At 59.0% G+C, this 25,208-nt stretch overlaps 1 protein-coding gene across 2 annotated transcripts; it reads left to right on the forward strand.

Annotated features, from left to right (window-relative positions):
• Window positions 1-2,298: 2,298 nt before the first annotated feature.
• Window positions 2,299-25,164, forward strand: ATG2A (autophagy related 2A). 2 transcript variants are annotated; one of them, XM_025358225.1, is made up of 41 exons: window positions 2,299-2,584; window positions 5,032-5,194; window positions 5,294-5,446; window positions 5,603-5,705; window positions 6,125-6,260; window positions 6,395-6,493; window positions 7,117-7,213; window positions 7,291-7,455; window positions 7,557-7,697; window positions 8,245-8,482; window positions 8,566-8,713; window positions 8,812-8,904; window positions 9,335-9,490; window positions 9,605-9,848; window positions 10,166-10,262; window positions 10,397-10,556; window positions 11,651-11,793; window positions 11,876-12,015; window positions 12,101-12,285; window positions 12,734-12,884; window positions 13,123-13,322; window positions 13,463-13,543; window positions 13,810-13,916; window positions 14,003-14,095; window positions 16,266-16,336; window positions 16,562-16,638; window positions 17,237-17,401; window positions 17,516-17,642; window positions 17,728-17,942; window positions 18,815-19,023; window positions 19,278-19,413; window positions 20,977-21,183; window positions 21,435-21,536; window positions 21,627-21,711; window positions 21,801-21,936; window positions 22,032-22,104; window positions 22,253-22,335; window positions 22,836-22,957; window positions 23,089-23,243; window positions 24,268-24,420; window positions 24,501-25,164. In XM_025358225.1, exons 1-41 carry the CDS (start codon window positions 2,414-2,416, stop codon window positions 24,735-24,737), a joined length of 5,817 nt encoding a protein of 1,938 aa, XP_025214010.1. In that variant the 5' UTR covers window positions 2,299-2,413; the 3' UTR covers window positions 24,738-25,164. The 2 variants fall into 2 exon arrangements, with proteins under 2 accessions (XP_025214010.1, XP_025214011.1); XM_025358226.1 differs by having other exon boundaries at window positions 2,303-2,584; window positions 12,125-12,285; window positions 17,237-17,407.
• The last annotated feature ends 44 nt before the right edge of the window (window positions 25,165-25,208 follow it).

Below are 25,208 nucleotides of genomic sequence, written 5' to 3' on the forward strand. Positions count from 1 at the left end.
GTATTCAGCTATGTTGCTCAGGCTGGTCTCAAACTCCTGGGCTCAAGCAATCCTGCCTCAGCCTCCCAAAGTGCTGGGATTACAGGAGTGAGCAACCCAACCCGGTCTATTATTATTAATGCAATAATCAGTTGGTGAGCACAGTACTGCCCCCAGCCTGCCATGGAAGAAGGCAGAGCTCTCGATTCCTTCCACAAGCACTTTCTTTTTTTTTTGAGACGGAGAGTGCAGTGGCACAAACTCTCGGCTCACTGCAAGCTCCACCTCCCAGGTTTACACCATTCTCCTGCCTCAGCCTCCCGAGTAGCTGGGACTACAGGCGCCCGCCATCACGCTCGGCTAATTTTTTTTTGGTATTTTTTAGTAGAGACGGGGTTTCACCGTGTTAGCCAGGATGGTCTCGATCTCCTGACCTCGTGATCCGCCCGCCTTAGCCTCCCAAAGTGCTGGGATTACAGGCTTGAGCCACTGCGCCCGGCCCATAAGCACTTTCTGAATTGCTGTCCTATCAGCCTGCCTCCCTGAATGGAGCCTGTTCCTTCCTGGTAATGAACTGTCTCCACCTACTAACTCAAGCCCAGTTACAGAGGATAAAACTGAGGGTCACAAGAGGAGAAGAAACCACCCATGGGTGGGACTGGAATACAGGTCCCTGTCCCGTGGGCCAGGGTGGTTGCCCTTGCCTCAGGCTGAGTTTTGGCATTAGAATTTAAGAGTCCAGCTCCCAAGTAAGATTAAAACGGAAACACAGGCTAGGCGGGGTAGCTCACACCCGTAATCCCAGCTACTCAGGAATCCTTTGAACCCAGGAGGCAGAGGTTGCGTGAGCCGCGACTAAACCACTGCACTCCAGCCTGGGCAACAGAGCAAGACTCTGTCTCAAAATAAATACATAAATAAATAAAAATAAAATAGAAACATACGCTGGGTGCGGTGGCTCATGCCTGTAATCCCAACACTTTGGGAGGCCAAGGCGGGCTGATCACCTAAGGTCAGGAGTTCGAGACCAGCCTGACCAACACGGTAATTAGCCGGGTGTGGTGGCTCACACCTGTAATCCCAGCTACTCCGGGAGGCCGAGGCAGGAGAATAATTTGAACCCAGGAGGCAGAGGTTGCAGTGAGCCAAGATTGTGCCACTGAACTCCAGCCTGGGTGACAGAGCAAGACTCCGTCTCAAAAAGAAAAGAAAAGAAACATAATTATCTATGGCTGTTCCTGAAGTTGCCCATGATGTAAGAGGTTTTGTGTGGCCGCCCCCTACAGAGCAATGGTTGGCAAACTTTTTCTGTGAAGGGCCAGAAAACAAATATTTTAGGCTTTGCAGGCCTCTGTCTCAAGTACTGAATTCTGCTCTTGTAGCAAGAAAGCAACCCTGGACAGAACTTGAGCAAATGAGCATGGCTGTGTGACACCAAAACATTATTTATAAACACTGGAATGTGAATTCCATATGATTTTCATATGCCATGAAATGTTCATTCTTCTTTTGATTTTTTCTCTAACCTTTTAAAAAACATAAAAACCATACTTAGCTCACAAGCTGTACAAAAACAATGCCCCCCTGCTTAAAGGAGGCAGAACCCATTCTTTGATTTTAGGGCTAGAGATATGAAAAGCTATTATTATTCCAGAGAGGTGCCTAAGGCCTGATTCACGGCAGAGAGAAGGGAGGGTCAGTTAATCTCCCGCTGAGCATTCCGGGGTGAGGAGGGAAAAAAAGACCTTCCTTGGTGATGGACTCAGAACCTTTATTTTTGTTTGTTTTTGAGGCAGGGTTTCTCTTGTGTCTAAATCTCTTTTCTTACCTGTAAAGCGGTGGCAATAATCCCTACCTTGAACGATTGTTAAGAGGGCTCAATGAGATAAAGGGTGGTAAAGGATTTTGCAAAATGCAAATGTTTACCCACTTAATTGTTTCCACAGATGCGCGCTTAAGATCGCGCACTGAGTTTATTCCTCTGGGGAAGGCTTCTGCGAAGTTTGATGGGACACTGTACCTTTAAATCCTCCCCAACCACTTAAAGTGGTTGGACGAATCCGCACATGCGCATTCCTTTGCGGGGCCGGCACCTGGAGCAACAGCCTTCCCAGAGCCTGTAGAAGGAAGGTTAAAGGTCCGCCCACACAGTACTTTACGCAAGCGTAAATCATGATTGAGGGCACTATATCATGCAGAGAGCCCAGTCCCTTTTTCGCGCCCGAAGGCTCCGCCCCGCGCAGCCAATCAGTAGGCCTCACCCTTTGCAATAGCCAATGACAGTGAGCGTAGGGGCGTGGCTGGGCGTCCGGGGGCGCGGCCTGGCGCCTAGAGAAGCGGCGGGGCGAGCCGGGGGCTCTAGTGAACAGCAGAGCCGGACGGGGATCGCCGGCGGGCGGCAAGCGGAGGCGGCCCGGCCCCGGCGGTCTCCGAGATGTCACGATGGCTGTGGCCATGGTCAAACTGTGTGAAAGAGCGGGTCTGCCGCTACTTGCTGCACCACTACTTAGGTCACTTCTTCCAAGAGCACCTCAGCCTGGACCAGCTCAGCCTCGATCTGTACAAGGGCAGCGTTGCCCTGCGAGACATCCACCTGGAAATCTGGGTGAGAAGCCAGGCCCGAGGCCAGGAAGGTGCGGAGGGCGGGAGCGCAGCGACCTGAGGCTCCCTGCGGAAAGATCGGGCCGGGGGGATCAGGCACCGGGCGTACAGAGGCCAGGGGAATCTTGCCGTCTCCAGGCGTCAGAGGCACCCCGGCTGGCTGCTTCAGTTCCTTACCAGAGCCAGAAACTGAGCGGGAAGGGGTTTCCATCTCCACAGGAGGAGAAACTGAGGCTGGAGAGGGCGAGATCACCTGTCTGGAGAATGCAAGACAAACTCGTCGAGTTTGGGGGCTGAGTTAAGGAGGGTGGCCGAGGAGGGGCTGGGGAGGTAGCATAGGAACCGAGCTGGGCCAGGGCAGTGACAGACTTGGGCCTGTGCAGCTGGTCGGGGAAGCTGGTAGGGGTCCGGAGCCCTGGCGAGGACACCTGTGGATCATGTGCCCTGACCTCTTGACCCCACGGTCCTGGGCCCGTAGGTGGGATCAACAAACCACTGGATGTGTATGTCAACAACCGCGTCAGCACCAGTGTTGATCAACACCTTGTGTGCCTGGGTCGCTGCCTACTTCCTGTTTTTGGGAGAGTGGGATGGGCTAAGTGGGTGTCTAGGGAGGGACTGGATGGCCCCCACCCACATCTCCCACCCACCCGCCGGGGTCAGGGTCCCTGCCTCGAGGGGGGCCCTCGAGGAAAGGTCGGGAGATCTGGCTTCAAGCCTGGAGGAGGCCAAGGGAGATGCCAGGGAGGCCAAGAGGTGTGAGGTCTGGGTCAGAGACTTGAGGCTGGGAATGGTAAGGAGCCCTGACTCACAGCTCAGCTGACCTGGGGAGCTTTGAAGGAGCCACCAATTAGAGGCGCGTCCTGGTCAATCCACCAGGTCCAGAGCAGCAGGGGTGGGCATGGATGCAGGGACTTCTCAGTTTTGTGGCTGGACTCAGGGGTCTGCTAATCTGGATGGAAGAGCTAGGCTTTGGGGGTAGGCCAGGCCCTGGTGAGCAAATGTGGGGTAGGATAACCCTTGGCCCTGAACTGGGGGCACCTCCCAGTGGCCTGCTGTCTGTGAATTATGGTGTAGGAAGCCCTCTCTGACCTGTAACCTTAGCCTCTAAGGCTGGTCTGAAAGACGGCCCAGACTTCTAGGCTGCCCCTTTTTTATTTTATTTTTATAGAGACAGGATTTCGCTATGTTGCCCAGGCTAGTCTTGAACTCCTGAAGCGATCCTCCCACCTCAGCCTCCCAAAGTGCTGAGATTACAGGCGTGAACCACCATACCCAGCCCTAGGCTTCCCCTTTTTACTTTCAGCTCCAGAAAACGCCCCTACTCGTGTTCCCTGCCCTCTTGCTGGGGGTCAAATTGGCTTCTCTAGGGCCCTGGTGGAATGCAAGTGCTTTCTTGATAACCAGCCTCTCCTCCCAGCTCAGCCTGCAGACCCCACCTTGAAGGCCCCCAAAGAAGCTGAGTGCCTAGGACCTCTGAAGTGGCCTGAAGAGAGAGAGGCCCGGATCCCAGTCTCAGTCCCTGTTGTATACTGGGTGACTAGATTAGTCCTGTCTCTAGGCCTCAGTTTCCCAAGCTGTGGGTCTCTGGGTGAGGAATTTGGACTCCATCTGCTCTGCCATGTGCTTTTTTATTCTTGGATCCAACCAGTTTACTGAGGCCCTTTCTGGGTGGCATCTGGGGTCACGGGGGAAGCAGGTGGGGTACAGCCTTCAAGGAGCTTCCAGGTTGGCAGGGGTACAACTCCAGCATGGACATTTTAGCCAGGGGCTCAGCCTTGTGCCTCACAGAGAGGTACAGCTACACTAGGTGTTTGGGGTTGAGCGGGGGTCCCATCTGGCATCAGGTCAACCCCTCTCTCCTGGACACTGTCCCTTTGAACTCTCCTCACCCAGGGTGAACATGGGTTTTCCAGACTCTGCCAGACAGGTACCTATGTTGTCCTGTGCCTACAACACACCCCCTTCCACCAGCGCCTACCGCCCTCCCTTTATTCTTCAGCTTGCCCCTCCTCTGATACACCAGGCTGGGTTAGGCGTCTTCCCCATGGCCCCCTCACCAACCCCCAGCATCTGCTCACCTCTCAGTTTCATCCTAGTTGCTCTGAGTCCCTGGCTGGAGCCTAGCTTGGCTGGGGAATGAAGACATTTTATTTACCCATCTAGTCTCAATGTCAGCATGTAGAAAGTACTCAGTAAATATTATCTTGAATTAAGTGGTGAGGGAAACATTTGCTCTGGCTTGAAGGATTAGGCATCTTTGGGTGATAGGGTGGGGGGGCTGGCCTGTAGCAGGGGACAGCATGAGCATAGGTAGGACCTTGTAGATAACACATGGAGGGACGGGGCAAGCCAAGGGTGCTCTCCAAGGCACCGTGGCCAGGTAAGCCTGTGCCAGCCTGTGGGCTTTGGGGTTTCCCTGAGCTGGTTTTGTCCCTTGCTTGCTCCCAGTCTGTGAACGAGGTGCTGGAGTCGATGGAGTCACCGCTGGAGCTGGTGGAAGGCTTCGTGGGCTCCATCGAGGTGGCTGTGCCCTGGGCTGCTCTGCTCACCGACCACTGCACAGTGCGCGTGTCCGGCCTCCAGCTCACCTTGCAGCCCCGCCGGGGTCCAGGTGAGGGCAGGGCAGGCTGGGGGCAGGCAAGTGGGGAGGGCCAGAGTGTCCAGGACCTGACTGAGCCAGCCTGCCTTGAGACCCTGTTTCTCCCTACAGCGCCAGGGGCTGCCGACTCACAGAGCTGGGCCTCATGCATGACCACAAGCCTGCAGCTGGCCCAGGAGTGTCTGCGGGACGGGCTACCAGAGCCCTCTGAGCCACCACAGCCCCTGGAGGGGCTGGAGATGTTTGCCCAGACCATTGAGACTGGTGAGCAGACCCCTCCTGGCCGCCCTGTCCCCTGCCCCTCCATGGCACACAGGACAAGGGCTCCAGACAGCGGCATGGCCACCTGGTGCCCAGATGGGAAATTTTGCCTCCCTTTTGCTGCTCCACTTGACCTGAGACCCCTCCCCGACTCCTCAGTGCTTCGGAGGATCAAAGTGACCTTCCTGGACACTGTTGTGAGGGTGGAGCACTCTCCGGGTGATGGGGAACGTGGTGTGGCCGTGGAGGTCCGTGTGCAGAGGTAAGGGCAGGGCGATCTGGGGTGGACTGGTGTGAAGAGAGGGAGTGGGAGCTGCTGAATGGTCCCCACCCACAGCCTAGGTTCCTGGGAAGAGGCAGGGTGGGTCTGGGTGGGCCTCGGTGGTGATAGGGCTGGGGAGGTGGGCTGTATCGTGAGCCCGGACTGGTGTCCAGAGGCCGGGTGATACAGGCCCAGAGTGGCAGAGGCCCCAAGAACCAAGTTAGATGCTGAGGGTCTGAGGAGCAAGGGCTGGCCTGAGCCTCTGAGCTGGACATGGCGGTTCAGGGCGGCCTGGGTAAGATGGGGCAGTTCTGCAGGTCAGGCTCCCTGACCCCGTGCCCCTAGAACAGAGCACTATGTGGAGAGAGGGGCTCCAGGCCTGGGGTGGCCAGGGCACGGGCTGACCCTACATTCTCCAGACTGGAGTACTGTGACGAGGCAGTGCGGGACCCGAGCCAGGCGCCGCCAGTGGACGTGCATCAGCCGCCTGCCTTCCTGCACAAGCTGCTGCAGCTGGCGGGGGTCCGCCTGCACTACGAGGAGCTCCCCGCACAGGTGAGTGGGCTCTGATTCCCGCAGCCCCTGTCTCCTATCCCTTGAGCCCTCTGACCCCCCTCCCATCCTTCCTGACCATCCATCTCTGACCCCATTTTCTCAACCTTCCCCTCTTGTATCCTCCCACCTCCCAGGAAGAGCCTGCAGAGCCCCCCTTGCAGATTGGCAGCTGCTCAGGGTACATGGAGCTGATGGTGAAGTTGAAGCAAAATGAGGCCTTCCCTGGCCCCAAGGTGGGTCCCCAGGCTCCTGGGGAGGAGGGTGAGTACCCCATCTCAAGACGACTCCTCCTCAGCAAGGCTGATTATCCACAGACCAGAGTGGGGATGTCAAGTGGGGGATTTACTTCCTTCTTGGCAGCTAAAGAAACTGAGGCTGTAGGCCAGGCACAGGGTTCACGCCTGTAATCCCAGCGCTTTGGGAGGCCGAGGTGGGTGGATCATCTGAGGTCAGGAGTTCGAGACCAGCCTGACCAACACAGTGAAACCCCGTCTCTACAAAAAATACAAAATTAGCCAGGCATGGTGGCGCATGCCTGTAATCCCAGCTACTTGGAAGGCTGAGGCAGGTGAATTGCTTGAACCCGGGAGGCAGAGGTTGCAGTGAGCCAAGATTGTGCCATTGCACTACAGCCTGGGCAACAAGAGCGAAACTCCATCTCATTAAAAAAAAAAAAAAAAGAAAAGAAACTGAGGCAGAGAGGTCAAGCTGTGGCCCGGTTCATACAGCTAGCTGGTAACAGAGTTTAGTTTGGCAGCCAGCATCCTGCTTTCCCAGGGCAAGGGCAGGCAGGTGGTAGCTCTTAGAGGAGCTGGGTGGTGGGCCTGGGCTCCATGGCTGCCCCCTTGGCCCCCAGTTGGAGGTAGCGGGACAGCTGGGCTCCCTGCACCTGCTTCTGACCCCGAGGCAGCTCCAGCACCTTCAGGAACTGCTCAGCGCTGTGAGCCTTACAGGTGAGGCCTCTGGGTGGCATGGGGCTGGGGTGGCTGGGAGGGCCAGCCAGCCCAGACTGAAGTCTCCTCCCCTGCAGACCACGAGGGCCTGGCTGACAAGCTGAACAAGAGCCGCCCGCTAGGTGCCGAAGACCTGTGGCTGATTGAGCAGGACCTGAACCAGCAGCTGCAGGCCGGGGTGGTGGCTGAGCCCCTCAGCCCAGACCCCCTTACCAACCCCCTTCTCAACCTGGATAGCACTGGTGGGTGTGGAGTCGGACATGGTTGGAGGGGCAGCTAGTGTGGGTGCAGGAGCCTAGGGACTGGGGCCGGTTGTCCCTGACACTCCTCACTTCACCCACAGACCTCTTCTTCTCCATGGCTGGCCTCACAAGCAGTGTGGCCTCAGCCCTCTCTGAGCTGTCCCTCTCCGATGTAGACCTGGCCTCCTCTGTGCACAGTGACGTGGCCTCCCGCCGGCTCTCTGCCCAGGCCCACCCAGCTGGTGAGTTGGAGCACCCTGGAGGTACTCCAGGGATAGGAAGGACTGGAAGAGGCCTTAGTGCTGTGGGATGTCAGGAAACCCCCAGCGATGCCTGGATATCTACCATCTGTGACTTGGTTCCCTGGGGACCAAACGAGGTAGTAGCTGGTGATATAGTGCACAGAGCCCAGGTTTTTCAGTCATTGATCTTAGTCAAGCACTTAAACTCTCTGAGACTCAGCTTCCTCTTCCATAGGAGGAGAATGGTGAGATGGGCCTTTGCCAGGCTGTATATTTGGGTTCAGGTTTATTGAGAGCTTATTGTGGGTGGGTGCTAGGCTGGGTGCTTCATCACATCCTATCCTTCCAGCACCCTGTGGAGGGTTCAGTTGAGCCTGGGCAGAGGGCCTGGCCTACTGGAGGCACCGGTGTCACCCCTGCGTGACCAAGCCTTCTGCCAGAGCCACATGGTGTGGCAGACTTGGCCTCCCAACCCCCAGCAACCATTGCTCCACCTGGGGTACCCAGAATCTCTTGGGAGCCCCTGGTGAAACCTCTGTCCTCTCAGGCAAGATGGCCCCCAATCCCCTCCTGGACACCATGCGCCCTGACTCGCTGCTGAAGATGACCTTGGGGGGTGTGACCCTGACCTTGCTTCAGACGTCTGCCCCATCTTCCGGACCACCTGACCTCGCCACGCACTTTTTCACCGAGTTTGATGCCACCAAGGATGGGCCCTTCGGTTCCCGAGACTTCCACCATCTTCGACCACGCTTCCAGAGGGCCTGTCCCTGTAGCCATGTTCGGTATAAGCCCGAGGCCAGGGCCTGAGGAGAGACCATCGGAGTTCCCTAAGTGCACCTTCTGATGCCTGTCCTCTTTCCCGCAGGCTAACGGGCACAGCCGTGCAGCTGTCCTGGGAACTGCGGACAGGCAGTCGGGGTCGGCGGACAACCAGCATGGAAATGCGCTTTGGGCAGCTCGAGGTGCTGGAGTGTCTGTGGCCCCGGGGCACCTCCGAGCCTGAGTACACGGAGGTGAGGGCAGAGACAGAATGTGTGCGAGGCGGGGTCTGGAGGTTTGGGTGGCTGTGGGGCCAGGCCTGACCCTGTGTGCCTCCCGGGTCCCACCCCAGATCCTGACCTTTCCTGGTACCCTGGGCTCCCAGGCCTCAGCTCGGCCCTGCGCCCATCTGCGCCACACACAGACCCTGCGCCGTGTGCCTAAGGTAACCCGCCCGCTCCAGGTCACCAGGCTGTCGACTGCTCCCCATGGCGTGTTGACCCCACCCTAGCCTCTGCCATGGCCTCCTCTGCTGCCCAGCCCTGTCTCTTTTCCCCTGTGCTCCACACCTCACCATGCCAGGGCCTTCAAATACCTGCCTGGCCCTTCCCATGCCAGTCTCTTAGCCTGGTCATGCCCTTGCCCTGTCTCAACATGGCAACCCCTGCTGGGCCTCTGTGGCTAAGAAAGGCGCATCTCGGGCGGCTTTTATAAATAAACAAGCACATTGTGTGCACTGGGCAAAGGTGGGGCAGGCCTCCTCAGTGCCCTCCTGGCCCCTGCTCCAGCTCTTCTCCCACTACCAGAGAGGGCCTTCCTGTCCCACACGCCGAGTGCCACTCAACCCTCACTGATCTGAACTCCCTCGCCCTCAGAGCCGACCCCGGCGCTCAGTTGCCTGCCATTGCCACTCAGAACTGGCCCTGGACCTGGCCAACTTCCAGGCAGACGTGGAACTGGGGGCCCTGGACCGGCTGGCTGCCCTTCTGCGCCTGGCCACTGTAACTGCCGAGCCTCCAACTGGCCTGCTGGTGAGAGGCCCCGCCAGGGCCAGGCCGGGGTCGGGTGCAGGGCCTGGGTTCTTCGGCTCTTGGTCACAGTGGGAGGGGCTCTGACGGCAGCTCTGACCCGGAATCCTCCTGCAGACAGATCCCCTGCCGGCAATGGAGGAGCAGACAGTATTTTTGCTTTCCGCACCCCGGGCTACACTGCGACTGCGCTTCCCCATTGCTGACCTGCGGCCTGAGCGGGACCCTTGGGCCGGCCAGTCTGTGCGGGCTGAGCAACTTCGGCTGGAGCTGAGTGAGCCCCAGTTCCGGTCAGAGCTTAGCAGTGGGCCTGGTCCCCCAGTCCCCACCCGCCTGGAACTCACCTGCTCCGACCTACATGGTAAGAGCTCCCTGAGTGACAGAACCTGGGGCAAGAGGCCTGGCTTCTAGGAGAGGTGGGCTTGGGGCCATGAAAGGGGCCCATTCACAACCCGAGCAGCCCCTAGCCCAGGCCTTTACCAGCTCTTGGGGTCCCAGCACTGCCAGTCCCTGGCCTACTTGCCAACAGGTAGGGTGGACCCTTTGTCTCTGGCTTTCTCTGCCCACCACAGTGTGTGTGGAGTCGGGGGCACAGCTCTGAGCCGACCTGGGCATTGGGGAAGAAATAGGAAAAGTCAGCAGTGATGACGGCCCTCCCACTTCCCCATCCCCCTTTAGGTATCTATGAAGATGGAGAGAAGCCACCTGTCCCCTGCCTGCGTGTCTCCAAAGCCCTGGACCCCAAGAGCACTGGGCGCAAGTACTTCCTGCCCCAGTAAGTAGGGACTCTGGACGGGGCCCAGGAGAGGAGGGTTCTACTGCTGAACTGGCCCTGGACCTGGCAGGGGGCCAGTTTGGAACTGGGTGCTGGGGACCCTGAAGGCCAGTGACAGGCCTGTGCCTCGGCAGGGTAGTGGTGACTGTGAACCCCGAGTCCAGCAGCGCACAGTGGGAGGTGGCCCCGGAGAAGGGAGAGGAGCTGGAGCTGTCAGCGGAGAGTCCATGTGAGCTGCGGGAACCTGAGCCCTCACCCTTCTCCTCTAAGAGGACCATGTATGAGACAGAGGAGGTGAGGCTTGGCCCTACCTCTTCCCAGGACCCCCTCCTGCCCACCGCCCGGGTTCCTGCCAGAGGAGCCACCTGTGTGGCTGCGGGCCAGGGCAGCATGCCCCCATGGGGTGGGCATGAGCTGACCCGAAACCAGTGAGGATTTCGGCTCTTCCATTCTTTCCAGCCAATCAGAGTCTTTCTGAAAGGGCACTGGTGAGGGTAGGCCCCAGGGAGCATGGGTCCTCCATTGGAAAGATCAGGTCCCACCCCACCTGAATGGTCGATCAGCACTGTCCACTTGGAGAGGCAGTTAAGGGCCAGGCTCTGCCACTTGGTGGCTGTGTCACCTTGGGGAGTTACCTGACCTTGAAGAGTTACCTATAGATGAGTTTCCTCCCCTGGAAAATGGGCACCATGACCTGTCTCTCTTTTTTTTCTTTTTTTTCTTTTTTGAGATAGAATTTCGCTTTGTTGCCCAGGCTGGAGTGCAGTGGCATTATCTCAGCTCACTGCAACGTCCGCATCCCAGGCTCAAGCTATTCTCCTGCCTCAGCCTCCTGAGTAGCTGGGAGTACAGGCGCCCGCTGCCACGCCCGGCTAATTTTTATATTTTTAGTAGAGACGGGGTTTCACTATGTTGGCCAGGCTGGCCTCGAACTCCTGACCTCAAATGATCACCCGCCTCAGCCTCCCAAAGTGCTGGAATTACAGGCGTGAGCCACTGCACCCGGCCTAATTTTGTATTTTTAGTAGAGATAGGGTTTTGCCATGCTGGCCAGGCTGGTCTCGAACTCTTGACCTCAAGTGCTCTACCCACCTAGCCCTCCCAAAGTGCTAGGATTATAGGCATGAGCCACTGCGCCCAGCCTAACCATGACCTGTGTCATAGGCTTGTGGTGGCGATTAAAGGAGTTAACATACCTGAAGCCCTTAGAACAGCACAGGTGTGCCATCAGCACTGTATCCATATGGCTATCGTGCATCCCCAGCAGAGAAGGGCTCCTATGAATGAATGAATGATGAACAATAGGAGGGCAGGACTGAGACCAGAGACAGGCCCCAGCCAGCATCTCTAAGATGGCCCTCCTGCTCTTTCCCCCTCACCCTGTCCAGATGGTGATCCCAGGAGACCCTGAGGAGATGAGGGCGTTCCAGAGCCGGACCCTGGCACTGTCTCGCTGCAGCCTGGAAGTGATCCTGCCCAGTGTCCACATCTTTCTGCCCAGCAAGGAGGTCTACGAGAGCATCTACAACAGGTGGAGACGCAGGGCCAGCGGGGCGGGATGGGACACGGGTGGGCCTGGCCTCCCTTACCTGCCGTCCACCCGTCCATGTCAGGATCAACAACGACCTGCTCATGTGGGAGCCCGCAGACCTGCTTCCCACCTCCGACCCCGCCGCCCAGCCCTCTGGCCTCCCCGGCCCCTCAGGCTTCTGGCATGACAGCTTTAAGATGTGCAAGTCAGCCTTCAAGTTGGGTATGAGAGGTGCTTGTGCTGGGCTAGAGGGAGGACCCCCAGGTCTGGGATGGGCCAGGCTAGCCCTCCCCGGTCTCCTTCCCAGCCAACTGCTTTGATCTCACCCCAGACTCAGACTCGGATGATGAGGATGCCCACTTCTTCTCAGTGGGGGCATCAGGCGGCCCACAGCCCCCTGCCCCTGAGGCCCCAAGTCTTCACTTGCAGAGCACCTTCTCTACACTGGTGACAGTGCTGAAGGGGCGGATCACAGCCCTCTGTGAGACCAAGGTGAGTGCAACCCCGGGCAGGTGGGTCCCAAACTTCAGAGCTCCCGTTGGTGGCAGAACAAGACCAGCACGAGCAGCTCCAGGTCAGGAATGTGGAGAGCAGGAGGCCTAAGTGGGCAGTGCCAGCCCACCCATGCCAGCCTGCCCATCCTATCACAGCCCATCAGCTCCTTCTGACCCCCTGCTGTATGTAAAGCACCATGCTAGGAGTCGGGATGGGCATGGCGCACCCACCATTCCCACTCCAAGGAGGCAGAGTGGGCAGACCCGGCAGAGATTATTTTTCTCCTGGCAGAAGAGGCAAGTGCCATCCAGGGCCTCCAGCAGCGTCCATGGTGGAAACTGGAGCTGACCCCCTTAGGCCAGGGCTCCAGGAGCCGCCAACCCCCTGAGGGTTTGAGAGATGCTGAGTGCAGCTGGGGAAGCCACGCTGTGTGCTCCTTCTGCAGGACGAGGGTGGCAAGCGGCTGGAGGCTGTGCACGGGGAGCTGGTGCTGGACATGGAGCATGGCACCCTCTTCAGCGTCTCCCAGTACTGTGGCCAGCCAGGACTCGGCTACTTCTGCCTGGAAGCTGAAAAGGCAACGCTCTACCACCGAGGTGTGAGGCCTGGGGCGGGTCACCGCTGGGGGCCAGGCTTGGGGGTGGGGGCGGGTCACCGCTGGGGGCCAGGCTTGGGGGTGGGGTCGGGTCACCGCTGGGGGCCAGGCTTGGCGGTGGGGCCGGGTCACCGCTGGGGGCCAGGGTTGGCAGTGGAGGGCTTTCAGGATGGAGGTGGGCCCTGGGTGGAGTGGGTAGCCAGTCGGCTTGTCAGGGGGCTCATGAGACCCTTCCCCAGCGGCCGTGGATGACTACCCGCTGCCCAGTCACCTGGACCTGCCCAGTTTCGCTCCCCCGGCTCAGCTGGCCCCGACCATCTACCCATCGGAGGAAGGGGTGACTGAGCGGGGAGCCTCGGGCCGCAAGGGCCAGAGCCGGGGGCCCCACATGTTGTCCACTGCTGTGCGCATCCACCTGGACCCCCACAAGAATGTGAAGGTACGGGCTTGCCTGCCAGCCACCCCTCCTGCTAGCCTGGGCTGCAGCCCCGGTGCGTGGTGGGACCCCAGTGCGCGGTGCGGCCCCAGTGCGCGGTGGGGCTGGCCTCCGCACTGCCCTGACCGCACCTCCACCCTCAGGAGTTCCTGGTGACACTGCGGTTGCACAAAGCCACCCTGCGCCACTACATGGCCCTGCCCGAGCAGAGCTGGCATTCCCAGGTGAGCATGGGTAGCCTGGGAAGTCACATGGCCCAATGACTCTGGACTTCTGTTTTGGGCAAGTAGGTCTCTAGGTGGGAGGAGGCCGGTGGGAGGAACATGGACTGGGCCACAGCTGACCTTGGCCGGAGCTCCTGGGCAAGGGGTGTGGGAGACAGCTAGTGGGCAGAAAGTGAGGTACCAGGCAGGGGCCAGGACAGGGAGGGGTTAGAGGAGGGAAGAGGCCACCTGATCCTCACCACCTCCTCCTGCCCTGGCCTCTGAAGCTGTTGGAGTTCCTAGACGTGCTGGATGACCCTGTGCTGGGCTACCTGCCCCCGACGGTCATCACCATCCTGCACACACACCTGTTCTCCTGCGCCGTGGACTATAGGTACTGGGCTGGGAGGGCCCGGAGCTGGGGACAGGGATGGACTCTCAGGTATAAGGAGCCGTTCCCAGCCCGAGTATCACCCCCAGGCCACTCTACCTCCCTGTGCGTGTCCTCATCACCGCGGAGACCTTCACTCTGTCCAGCAACATCATCGTGGACACCTCCACCTTCCTGCTCAGGTATGTAGGCCACCCCACACCGGGCCGCCCCACCCTCGCCAGGCCGAAGCTGGCTGCCAGCTGTGTGTCCTCTGGCACTCTCGGTTTTAATGTGCACTCGGGTGATGATCCCATTCTCAGGAATGTGGATTGTTTCTGCCTTCCTGGAGGGCAGTTGGACCCTCCTGATCAGAGCCTTATAAGCATTTGTGCTCTCTGACCTGGTAATCTCACGTCTGGGGGCTGTCCTGGGATATGAGAATAAGAGAGGTGGAATTTAATGCTTACATAGTATAAGTTAAAACAGTCAAAACATATCAGTTTTAGATACGTTTAGGTACACAACCCGAGCAAATAAGCATGGCCCACCTAGTAGGTGGAAAACCATGCAAGGATTAAGGTAAAGCTGAAGAATCACTTGAAAATATAACAAGATGGAGGGCGCGGTGGCTCACGCCTGTAATCCCAGCACTTTGGGAGGCCGAGGCGGGCGGATCACAAGGTCAGGAGTTCGAGACCAGCCTGGCCAATATGGTGAAACCTCGTCTCTACTAAAAATACAAAAATGAGCCGGGGGTGGTGGCGGGCACCTGTAGTCCCAGCTACTTGGGAGGCTAAGGCAGGAGAATCACTTGAATTCAGGAGGCAGAGGTTACAGTGAGCCGAGATTGCGCCACTGTACTCCAGCCTGGGTGACAGAGCGAGACTCCGTCTCTAAATAAATAAATAAATAAAATATAAGAAGATGCCACAGTATAGTGTTTACTCAAATAACATGGGATACAGGACTACGTACGTTTTAAAATCAGCTCATGAAGGCATGTTTATATATGTCTCTGCGTGCAGCTGTAGAGAGAAAGTTTGGAAGGTGATGTGTGTGGTGGTTTTCTCGGAATTAGGGATTAGGAATGATGAATGATTTTTTTATTTTCTTTATTCTAAAATATCTTAAAGGAGTTTTCATTATGTTACCCTTAAAATAAGGACTTTTTTTTTTTTTTTTTTGAGGCGGAGTCTCGCTCCGTCGCCCAGGCTGGAGTGCAGTGGCGCGATCTCGGCTCACTGCAAGCTCCGCCTCCCGGGTTTACGCCATTCTCCTGCCTCAGCCTCCCGAGTAGCTGGGACTACAGGCGCCGCCACCTCGCCCGGCTAATTTTTTGTATTTTTAGTAGAGATGGGGTTTCACTGTGTTAGCCAGGATGGTCTCGATCTCCTGACCTCGTGATCCGCCTGTCTCGGCCTCCCAAAGTGCTGGGATTACAGGCTTGAGCCACCGCGCCCGGCCAGGACTTTTTTTTTTTTTTGAGACAGAGTCTCGCTCTGTCAGCAAGCTGGAGTGCAGTGGCATGATCTCGGCTCACTGCAACCTCTGGCTCCTGGGTTCAAGCAATTCTCCTGCCTTAGCCTCCCGAGTAGCTAGGACTACAGGCACCCACCACCACACCCAGCTAATTTTTGTATTTTTAGTAGAGACAGGGTTTCACCTTGTTGGTCTGGCTGGTCTCGAACTCCTGACTTCGTGATCCGCCTGCCTTGGCCTCCAAAGGTGCTGGGATTATAGGCTTGAGCCACCATGCCCGGCCCTTGTTATTATTATTTCTTTTTGAGATGGAGTCTCACTTTGTCACCCAGGCTGGAGAGCAGTAGTGTGATCTAGGCTCACTGCAACCTCTGCCTCCCTAGTTCAAGCGTTTCTCCTGCATCAGCCTCCAAAGTAGCTGGGATTACAGGCACCTGCCACCATGCCCGGCTAATTTTTGTATTTTTAGTAGATACAGAGTTTCACCATGTTGGCCAGGCTGGTCTCGAACTCCTGACATCAGGTGATCCGCCTGCCTCAGCCTCTCCAAGTGCTAGTATTACAGGTGTGAGCCACTGTGCCCAGCCAAAAATGAGAACTTATTTTAAAAGAACCACAAATGCAGTAGGGGGAAAAATGGACACCCCTTTCCAGGACTGTCATGAGGCCCCATCGAGGTGTCGGAACTGCAGGCACTTTGAGAGCTGCAAGTGCTGCCTGCCTCCCACTGCCTGCTGTCTGGGCCTTCTCCCCATTGTGCAGGCAGGAACGCTGAGGCTGGAGGGGCCTGTCCATACCACTTCCTGTGGGCTTGGGACCCCTCTGCTCGGCTCCCGTGGAGCTGCCACCTGCAGTGGTGCCCGGGCCCTTCTCAGCCCTGTTCCCCCCCAGGTTCATCCTCGATGACTCCGCCTTGTACCTGTCCGACAAGTGTGAGGTGGAGACCCTGGACCTGCGGCGAGGTGGGCAGGGCCGGGACTGGGCTCCCTCCCCTCTGAGGGACCACCGCCCCGGCCACACCCAGAGCAGCCAGGTGTCTCCCCGCAGCTGCTGGCCGGGTCCTTAGCTCCCACGCATAGCCCGCACAGCAGGGGCTATACCCGGATCAGCCGGATCCTTCCCCCAGGTGCTGGGGCCGGGGCTGGGTGGAAGGGGGCCACAGGACCTTTCTCTCGCCTCTGCTGCAGATTATGTCTGTGTCTTGGATGTTGACCTCTTGGAACTTGTGATTAAAACCTGGAAAGGGAGCACCGAGGGCAAACTGGTAAGTGAGGCTGTCACTCTGGCTCCTGGAGCCAGAGCAGGTGCAGGGGCCAAGGGATTCTTTAGGGGCCACTGCTTCCTCATATGCCCGGGCTCCGGACACAGTTCACACCTGTCCTTCCTGGGCTGCAGTTAGCACCCCTCCTGCAAAGGGCCACAGTACAGCCCTGGGGGGGGTCCCTTGATGCTGGCTGAATCAATGAATGGGTTTCAGTCCTGCCACCAGAGGACGCTGCAGCCAGGGTATCAGCAAGGCCTTGGGAGTCAGCCGCCTTCGTAGGTCCCCGGGTTCATCTGTGAGATGGAGATAACTGGCCCTGCCTTGGTGGGCATGCAGAGCCCTTCACGGGGAGTGGGGTAGGGTGGGTGGGCACCCTCCTGCTTCCTTGGATGGCCCTGGGCCAAGCCCCTTTCACCCTCTGGGCTCAGTTTGCTCACCTCTTCATTGGAGTTACTGGGCAGGACATCCACTCCAGGAGAGACCATCCTTGTTCTGCCTGTGGCGGGGTCAGAACTGCGGTGCCCTCCCAGCGAGCAGGTGGGGCCAGCAGGCAGCGGCCCCTGTGCTCACATAGCTGCTCGCCCCACCCCGCCCACAGAGCCAACCGCTATTCGAGCTGCGCTGCTCCAACAACGTGGTACACGTGCACAGCTGTGCCGACTCCTGTGCCCTGCTGGTCAACCTGCTCCAGTACGTAATGAGCACGGGTGACCTGCATCCCCCACCCCGGCCCCCCAGCCCCACGGAGATCGCCGGCCAGAAGGTACAGGTGAGGCCTGGCCACACAGGCTACCAGAGTCTCGGGCCTGGGGTTGGGGGAGCCCTGGGAGCCGCTCTCGTCCTGTCTCACTCATTGCTCCTCCCCTGCCTGGCCCAGCTCTCGGAGAGTCCTGCCTCTCTGCCCTCGTGCCCGCCAGTGGAGATGGCCCTCATCAACCAGCGCGACCTGACCGACGCCCTCCTGGACACCGAGCGCAGCCTGCGGGAGCTGGCCCAGCCTTCAGGTGGAGTGGGGGTGCTGTGGGGACAGCAGACACAGTCAGGCACCCCCTGTGTGGGCGCCTTTCCAAACTGGCCTCTCTCCTATAGGTGGCCACCTCCCTCAGGCGTCGCCCATCTCGGTCTACCTATTCCCAGGTGAACGGAGTGGGGCCCCGCCCCCTTCACCACCTGTCAGGGGCCCTGCTGGCAGCTTAGGGTCGTGCTCGGAGGAGAAGGAAGATGAAAGGGAAGAGGAGGGCGATGGAGACACCCTGGATAGTGATGAGTTCTGCATCCTTGACGCTCCTGGCCTGGGCATCCCGGTGCGTGGTGGGATAGGTGGACTGGTTTGCTGTCCAGGCAGGTGTGCTTGGGGTGGGGATGGGACACTCAGGGGTGGTTGCCTGGCCATCTGGAGCTCCTGTGGTGAGAGAAGCAGGCAGGAGGTAGTCGCCGTCACCTGGGGACACGGTGCTAGGTCTGTGCTGCCCTAGGGAGGCAGCCCTGATGCTGGGCTTTGATGGAGTGGGTAGATTTCCAGAGGAAGAGGAAGCCTGGTGTTCTGGGCAGAGGGACTGGGACATTCAAGGAATGGAGGAAGAGGAGAGGGGAGTTAGCGAGAGGGGTGGAGAATGTGGCTGCAAGGGCCGGTGGGAGTATCTGAACTCACTGAGGTCTTAGGAGGCAGGGCTGGCAGGAGCCTGGGACTCTCAGGCTCTTCGTGAACAGACCACTCAGGCATAGGCTTGGGGATAGCAACCCAGGAGTGTCATCTTTCATCAAAAATGGGGAGGAGGCCAGGCATGGTGGGTCACGCCTGTAATCCCAGCAGTTTGGGAGGTCAAGGTGGGACAATTGCTTGAGTCCAGGAATGAGAGATTAGCCTGGGCAACATAGTGAGACCCCTCTCTACAAAACAAAATAAAATTAGCCAGATGTGGTGGCACATGTCTGCAGTCCCAGCTACTCAGGAGGCTGAGATGGGAGGATCGCTTAAGCCTGGGAGGCAGAGGTTGCAGTGAACTGTGATTGTGCCACTGCACTCCAGCCTGGGTGACCAAGCATTACCCGACCCTTTTTTTAAAAAAAAAAAAGAAAAAAGAAGTGAGACCAGGGGAGAAACAGGAGCTGGAGCTGGGGTAGCTGGGCTGGATCGAACATCTGTGTCACACATCTCCACCTGGCCTCCCTGCAGCCACGAGACGGGGAGCCTGTGGTGACACAGCTGCATCCCGGCCCCATCGTTGTGCGGGATGGTTACTTCTCACGGCCGATTGGCAGCTCGGACTTGCTGCGGGCACCTGCCCATTTCCCCGTGCCCAGCACTCGGGTGGTGCTACGTGAGGTCTCCCTCGTCTGGCACCTATATGGGGGCCGAGACTTTGGCCCCCACCCCGGCCACAGGTGAGGAGGAGCGGGTGCAGGTGGCAGCTAGTGAAGGTTGGGGCTCAGGCTGGTCCAGCTCTGACTTTCAGCAGCTGGAGACCTTGAGCCCCATCCACCCCAGGTGGGCCTCAGTTTCCTCGTCCTTCCTTATCCCACCTGCCTGCCAGGACTGGGGCTAGCAGGGGTCTCTTGTCCCAGGCTAAAAGGCCTGCTGAGGACAGGGAGGGAATCGGGTTCCTCTGAGTCAGCTTGGCCCCTGTCCCTCTTCCCAGGGCAAGAGCTGGCCTCTCGGGCCCCAGGGGCTCCCCTTCCCGCTGCTCTGGCCCCAACCGGCCCCAGAACTCATGGCGTACGCAGGGGGGCAGCGGGCGGCAGCACCATGTCCTCATGGAGATCCAGCTCAGCAAGGTGAGTGGGGTGGCGAGTGCCCACTGCACGTGTGTGTCACGGGACCACGGGCCTTGTTCTCGATGTCACGTGTAGCAATGACTAACGCAGAGGAAAACCCCTGCCTTTGTAGTGGAGAAAGCCAGGCAGGGACCAAGCTGTATCGAGTGTGTCCGATGGTGAAGAGCGCTCAGGGGAGTCTGCAGGGGTGGAGGAGACAGGTGTGCTGGGGAGGGTCTGGAAAGTCCTCTTCCGGAGGCACCATTTGAACAAAGACCTGAACAAGTGGGGATGTGAGCCAGGAAGAGTTTTCAGGCAGAGAGGACAGCGTGAAAGCCGCAAACTGGGGCCAGGCATGGTGGCTTATGCCTGTAATCCCAGCACTTTGGAAGGCCAAAGTGGGCAGATCACCTGAGCTCAGGAGTTTGAGACCAGCCTGTCCAGGCAGGTGTGTTTGGGGTGGGGACGGGACACTCAGGGTGGTTGCCTGGCCATCTGGAGCTCCTGTGGTGAGAGAAGCAGGCAGGAGGTGGTCGCCTGGCAACATGGCAAAACCCCATTTCTAAAAAATAAAATTAACCAGTTGCAGTAGTGTGCACCTATAGTCCCAGCTACTCGGGAGGCTGAGGCAGGAGAGTGGTTTGAGCCCAAGAGGCAGAGATTGCAGTGAGCTGAGATCGCCCTACTGCATTCCAGCCTGGGCAACAGAGTAAGACTGTTTTAAAAAAAAAAAAAAGCTGCAAGCTGGAAGCATCCTGGCCTTTCCAGGAGCAGCAGAGCCTGTGCATAACCAGCGACCCAGAATATTTCTTTTGGGTCTTACAAGAGACGAACCCCCTCAGGGCGTTTGAGGAGAGGCCTCTGTGGGACGGGGCTCTGCAGCACTCAGGGAGGGCTGTTGAGCATGGGCAGGTTCAGGAGAGCCTAGATGGGGGCTGGCCACAGGTTTGGCTGCAGATCGGGTGTGGGAGATGAGTGTCAGAGCAGGGGACCAGGGGCCTCTGAGACCTGATGGCAAGCCGGCAGGTGTGCAGGAAGAGGGGGAAGGAAGGCTCTCCACGGAGAGGGGCCACGAGAACAAAGTCCTGAAGGCAAAACAGGCCTGGACTCCTTGAGTGGCAGAGACCAGTGCAGCTGGCATGGGAAGCAAGGGCAGGGGCAGGTCTGGAGGGAGAGGCAGGTCTCTTCTGGGCATAGAATAGAGAAGGGGTTGGGGCTGGGCGTGGTGGCTCATGCCTATAGTCCCAGCACTTTGGGAGGACGAGGCAGACAGATCACCTCAGGTCAGGAGTTTGAGACCAACCTGGCCAACATTATGAAGCCCTGTCTCTACTAAAAATACAAAAATTAGCTGGGTGTGGTGGCACATGCCTATAATCCCAGCTACTGGGGAAGCTGAGGCAGGAGAATCGCTTGAACCCGGGAGGCAGAGGTTGCAATGAGCCGAAATTGTGCCACTGCATTCCAACCTGGGTGACAGACTGTCTCAAAAAAAAAAAGAAAGAATAGAGAAGGGGTCCGGACCAGCCCTTCCCTCCCTCTTGGGGCCCTGTTCACCTGGCCAGGCCTCTGTCCACCCCACAGGTAAGCTTCCAGCACGAGGTGTACCCAGCGGAGCCAGTCACAGGCCCTGCAGGCCCTGGCCAGGAGCTGGAGGAGCGGCCGCTGTCCCGTCAGGTGTTCATCGTGCAGGAGCTGGAGGTCCGAGACCGGCTTGCCTCCTCCCAGATCAACAAGTTCCTGTACCTACACACGAGCGAGCGGATGCCACGACGCGCCCACTCTAACATGGTACGAGCGGCCTGCACCGTCCACCCTGGGGCAGGGCATGGGACCATCAGGGACACATCTTCACACGTGCACGGATTCACACACATACACGCATTTCCCACACGAACACCCAGGTTGTTTATAAGCCTGGGAGGAGGGCAGAGCTAGGGCCTGTGTTAGCGAAGGGAACAGTGTGTTCAGAGGCCGGGTGACTGGGTGAGCTGCAGCCCCAGAGGCCCAGCAGGCATCCGGAACTCACCCTCTGCTCCCAGCTCACCATCAAAGCGCTGCATGTGGCCCCCACCACCAACCTGGGTGGGCCTGAGTGCTGTCTCCGCGTCTCGCTGATGCCCCTGCGGCTCAATGTGGACCAGGTGAGTGGTCCAAGTGAGGGCAGAGTCCAGGGTGACCCCACTGTCTCCAGGCCTCTGAGTCTGATCCGCGCCTGAACCTTTCCCCTGCAGGATGCCCTCTTCTTCCTCAAGGACTTCTTCACTAGCCTGGTGGCCGGCGTCAACCCTGTGGTCCCAGGGGAGACCTCCGCTGAGGGTGAGAGGCTGGGCCGGGGAGGGGAGCATCTGGGCCTTCTGCCTTCCAGGACAGCCCAGGTTCCCAGTCTGTGACCTCCCTTCCCCTAGCTCGCCCCGAGACTCGAGCCCAGTCCAGCAGTCCCCTGGAAGGGCAGGCCGAGGGCGTAGAGACAACTGGCTCACAGGAAGCCCCAGGCGGTAGACACAGCCCCTCCCCTGCTGACCAGCAGCCCATCTACTTCAGGTAGGCTGCTGGACTGTGGGTGGGGGCTCCTGGGCCAGATTGCTGGGAACCAGGCCAGTGAGCAAAGAACCCCCTCTTCCTGCTCCCCTGCCCAGAGAGTTCCGCTTCACGTCCGAGGTCCCCATCTGGCTGGATTACCATGGCAAGCACGTCACGATGGACCAGGTGGTAAGTGGGGCGGTCAGATGGGGTGGCCATGTGGGGTCAGCTGTGGCATCCAGACACCGTCAGGGCCAGGGTGCTCTCCAGTGGCTCCCATGGGCCGGCTGGCTCCCTGAGTCCCATCGGGTAAACCTGGATCCCCTCCCTCTCCCAGGGCACTTTCGCTGGCCTCCTCATTGGCCTGGCCCAACTCAACTGCTCCGAGCTGAAGCTAAAGCGGCTCTGTTGCAGGCACGGGTGAGTCCCCAGCACCCTAGCCTCTCTCCAGGGTCCCTGATCTTCCCTCTGTTCTGGTCCTGAATGGTTGTGTGGCCTTGACCAAGTCATCACCCTTCTCAGGGCCTCAGTTTCTCTGTAAAAAGGATGCAGTTGGCTTGGTATGGTGGCTCATGCGTTCAGGCATTTGAGACCAGCCTGACCAACATGGTGAAACCCCGTCTCTACTAAAAATATAAAAATTAGCCAGGCGTGGTGGCGGGCACTTGTAATCCCAGCTACTCAGGAGGCTGAGGCAGGAGAATTGCTTGAACCCAGGAGGCAGAGCTTGCAGTGAGCCAAGATCGCACCACTGCACTCCAGCCTGGGCAGCATCCCTCGCACATGACTGGGTGGGACCACAGGGAGGGTAGGAGTGCCCACAGGACTTGCCACAGGGGTACTGAGTCCTCCTGGCCCCACAGTCCCTCCATGTGTGGCTCTGCCTCACCTTCTGCCTCCTCACCTCCCTGCCCTGCCAGGCTCCTGGGTGTGGACAAGGTGCTGGGCTATGCCCTCAACGAGTGGCTGCAGGACATCCGCAAGAACCAGCTGCCCGGCCTGCTGGGAGGCGTGGGCCCCATGCACTCAGTTGTCCAGCTCTGTGAGTGTCTGGGTTTGGAAGCCCTTGGAACTGCTTTTACCCTTGGGCAACCTAGAAGCTGCCACTGGGAATAAGAGGAGGAGGTGGGGGCAGGGCAGCCTCGGGTGTCTCTGAGCGCTCCTTCCCCCTAGTCCAAGGGTTCCGGGACCTGCTGTGGCTGCCCATTGAGCAGTACAGGAAGGATGGCCGCCTCATGCGGGGGCTACAGCGAGGGGCTGCCTCCTTCGGCTCGTCCACGGCCTCTGCCGCCCTGGAACTCAGCAACCGGTTGGTACAGGCTATCCAGGTGAGTGGGTGCCCTGCATCTGGGCTGTGCAGGACAGAGCAGCTGGAGCCCTCTGCACCACAGCTCCCAGGTTCTGTCCTCAAAGGTCTTCTGAGAGTGGGCAGTCTGGGTATGACAGCCCTACTTTATAGAGAAACAACTATGGAGATGCTAAGTGACTTGCCTGGGGCCTCCAAGGCAGGTCTCCTGAGGCCCACAGGGGTTCCTGTGCAAGAGTGGGAGTGCCCCCCAGGCCTTCAGAGCCCACCGTGTCTCCTGCTCATGGCATGTCTTGTAAAGGGGGGTGGAGGACGGCTGTGTTTGCAGACGAAGAATCTGAGGCCCAAGGGCTGCCCTGGTTCCTTCAGGCCACGCACTTCGCTAGGCCAGAGGGGCCCCAGGGAAGCCCGGGAGCCAGTCTCGTGGGCAGTTGTCAGATGAATTCTGTAGGGGACTGATGGTCCTAGTGGGCAAAGGGGTGAGTGCAGGTGCATGGTACGTTCTGGAATCTGCAAGCTCAGACCCCAGCAGGACAGAGGGCAGGGCTCCAGGGGAGGCAGGAGGTATGCGTGGCCACCAGGGAGCCCCCGGGAGTGTTCAGTCAGGTGGGAAAGAGTGATGCCAGGTGAGGTGCTGGGCAGAGGATCTGGCGGACAGAAGGAAGGATGGGCTCCCTGACCATCTTGCAGGGGCATCTGGGGGGCGAGACAAGGAGCAGTCAGTCTTAGGTGTGCAGCTGTGGCAGCCGTGCAGAACCTACTGAATGTGGCAGTCAGCAGGAAGAGAGGTTTGGGTTAAGAAGATTTTAGGAAAGTACCCTGAGGAGTCCCATGTTCCTAGATTCCCTGAGCGGAGTGGCGGATGCCTAGGAAGGGGAGGAGGAGTGGGAGGAAGTGGGAAGTAAGGCTGAGCAGGACTCCCTGGGCCAGCACAGTGACAGGCGGTGAGGCTGAGGGCTGGCGGGGTCTCAGACTGTCCTGGGGGCCTGGGGCCGACATGTGTGCCCCAGCCAGCTGTCCTCATCCAGTGCTCCCATGTCCCCCAGGCCACAGCCGAGACCGTGTATGACATCCTGTCCCCGGCAGCCCCTGTCTCCCGCTCCCTGCAGGACAAGCGCTCTGCGCGGAGGCTGCGCAGGGGCCAGCAGCCTGCCGACCTGCGGGAGGGTGTGGCCAAGGCCTACGACACAGTGCGAGAGGTGACCAGGCCCCCACCCTGCCCCAGTCCCCCATGCCCATCTCCTCATGCAGACCCCACCCTGACCTCTGTCCTCCACAGGGCATCTTGGACACAGCTCAGACCATCTGTGACGTGGCATCGCGGGGCCATGAGCAGAAGGGGCTGACGGGCGCCGTGGGCGGCGTGATCCGCCAGCTGCCCCCGACCGTGGTGAAGCCGCTCATCCTGGCCACAGAGGCCACGTCCAGCCTGCTTGGGGGCATGCGTAACCAGATCGTCCCCGACGCCCACAAGGACCACGCCCTCAAGTGGCGCTCGGACAGTGCCCAAGACTGAGCTTGGGGCGCCCGGCACCCAGAAGGTGCTGCCCACCGTGCTCCTGAGCCTCCCAAGAGCTGCAGCACACGGGTCCGGCCCGGCCCGGCCCCTCAGGGGATGGCCACTGTGAAGGACGCCTTCCCGGCCTGCCCGTTGCCAATCTGCTGTGAGATGGGGGCCTCCCTGCCTTGGGGCCTTAGCCCTGGCTCTGCACTTTTCCTCCGGGGAGAAAGGACACTGCCCCTCCCCCCACCTGGGCCCACACCGCTGCCTTCTCCCAGGATGGAGGCTTTTGTACCCTCGGACCCCATCCCACTCAGCCAAGTGTCTTTCTGTGTCTGGGGGGAGGAGGGGATGACATCCGTGTGGTTCGATGTATCATTTTTAAGCTCCGTGAGCGCGTGGGTCAGTTTCTGCATGAAGTGGAATAAACTGCCCACCGCCAGCCCCCCTCTTAGATCCTCTGTCCCTGCGAACCCTGGCCTCAGC

Source organism: Theropithecus gelada, chromosome 14 (genome assembly GCF_003255815.1).
Source record: "Theropithecus gelada isolate Dixy chromosome 14, Tgel_1.0, whole genome shotgun sequence".
Classification (NCBI taxonomy): Eukaryota; Metazoa; Chordata; class Mammalia; order Primates; family Cercopithecidae; genus Theropithecus; species Theropithecus gelada.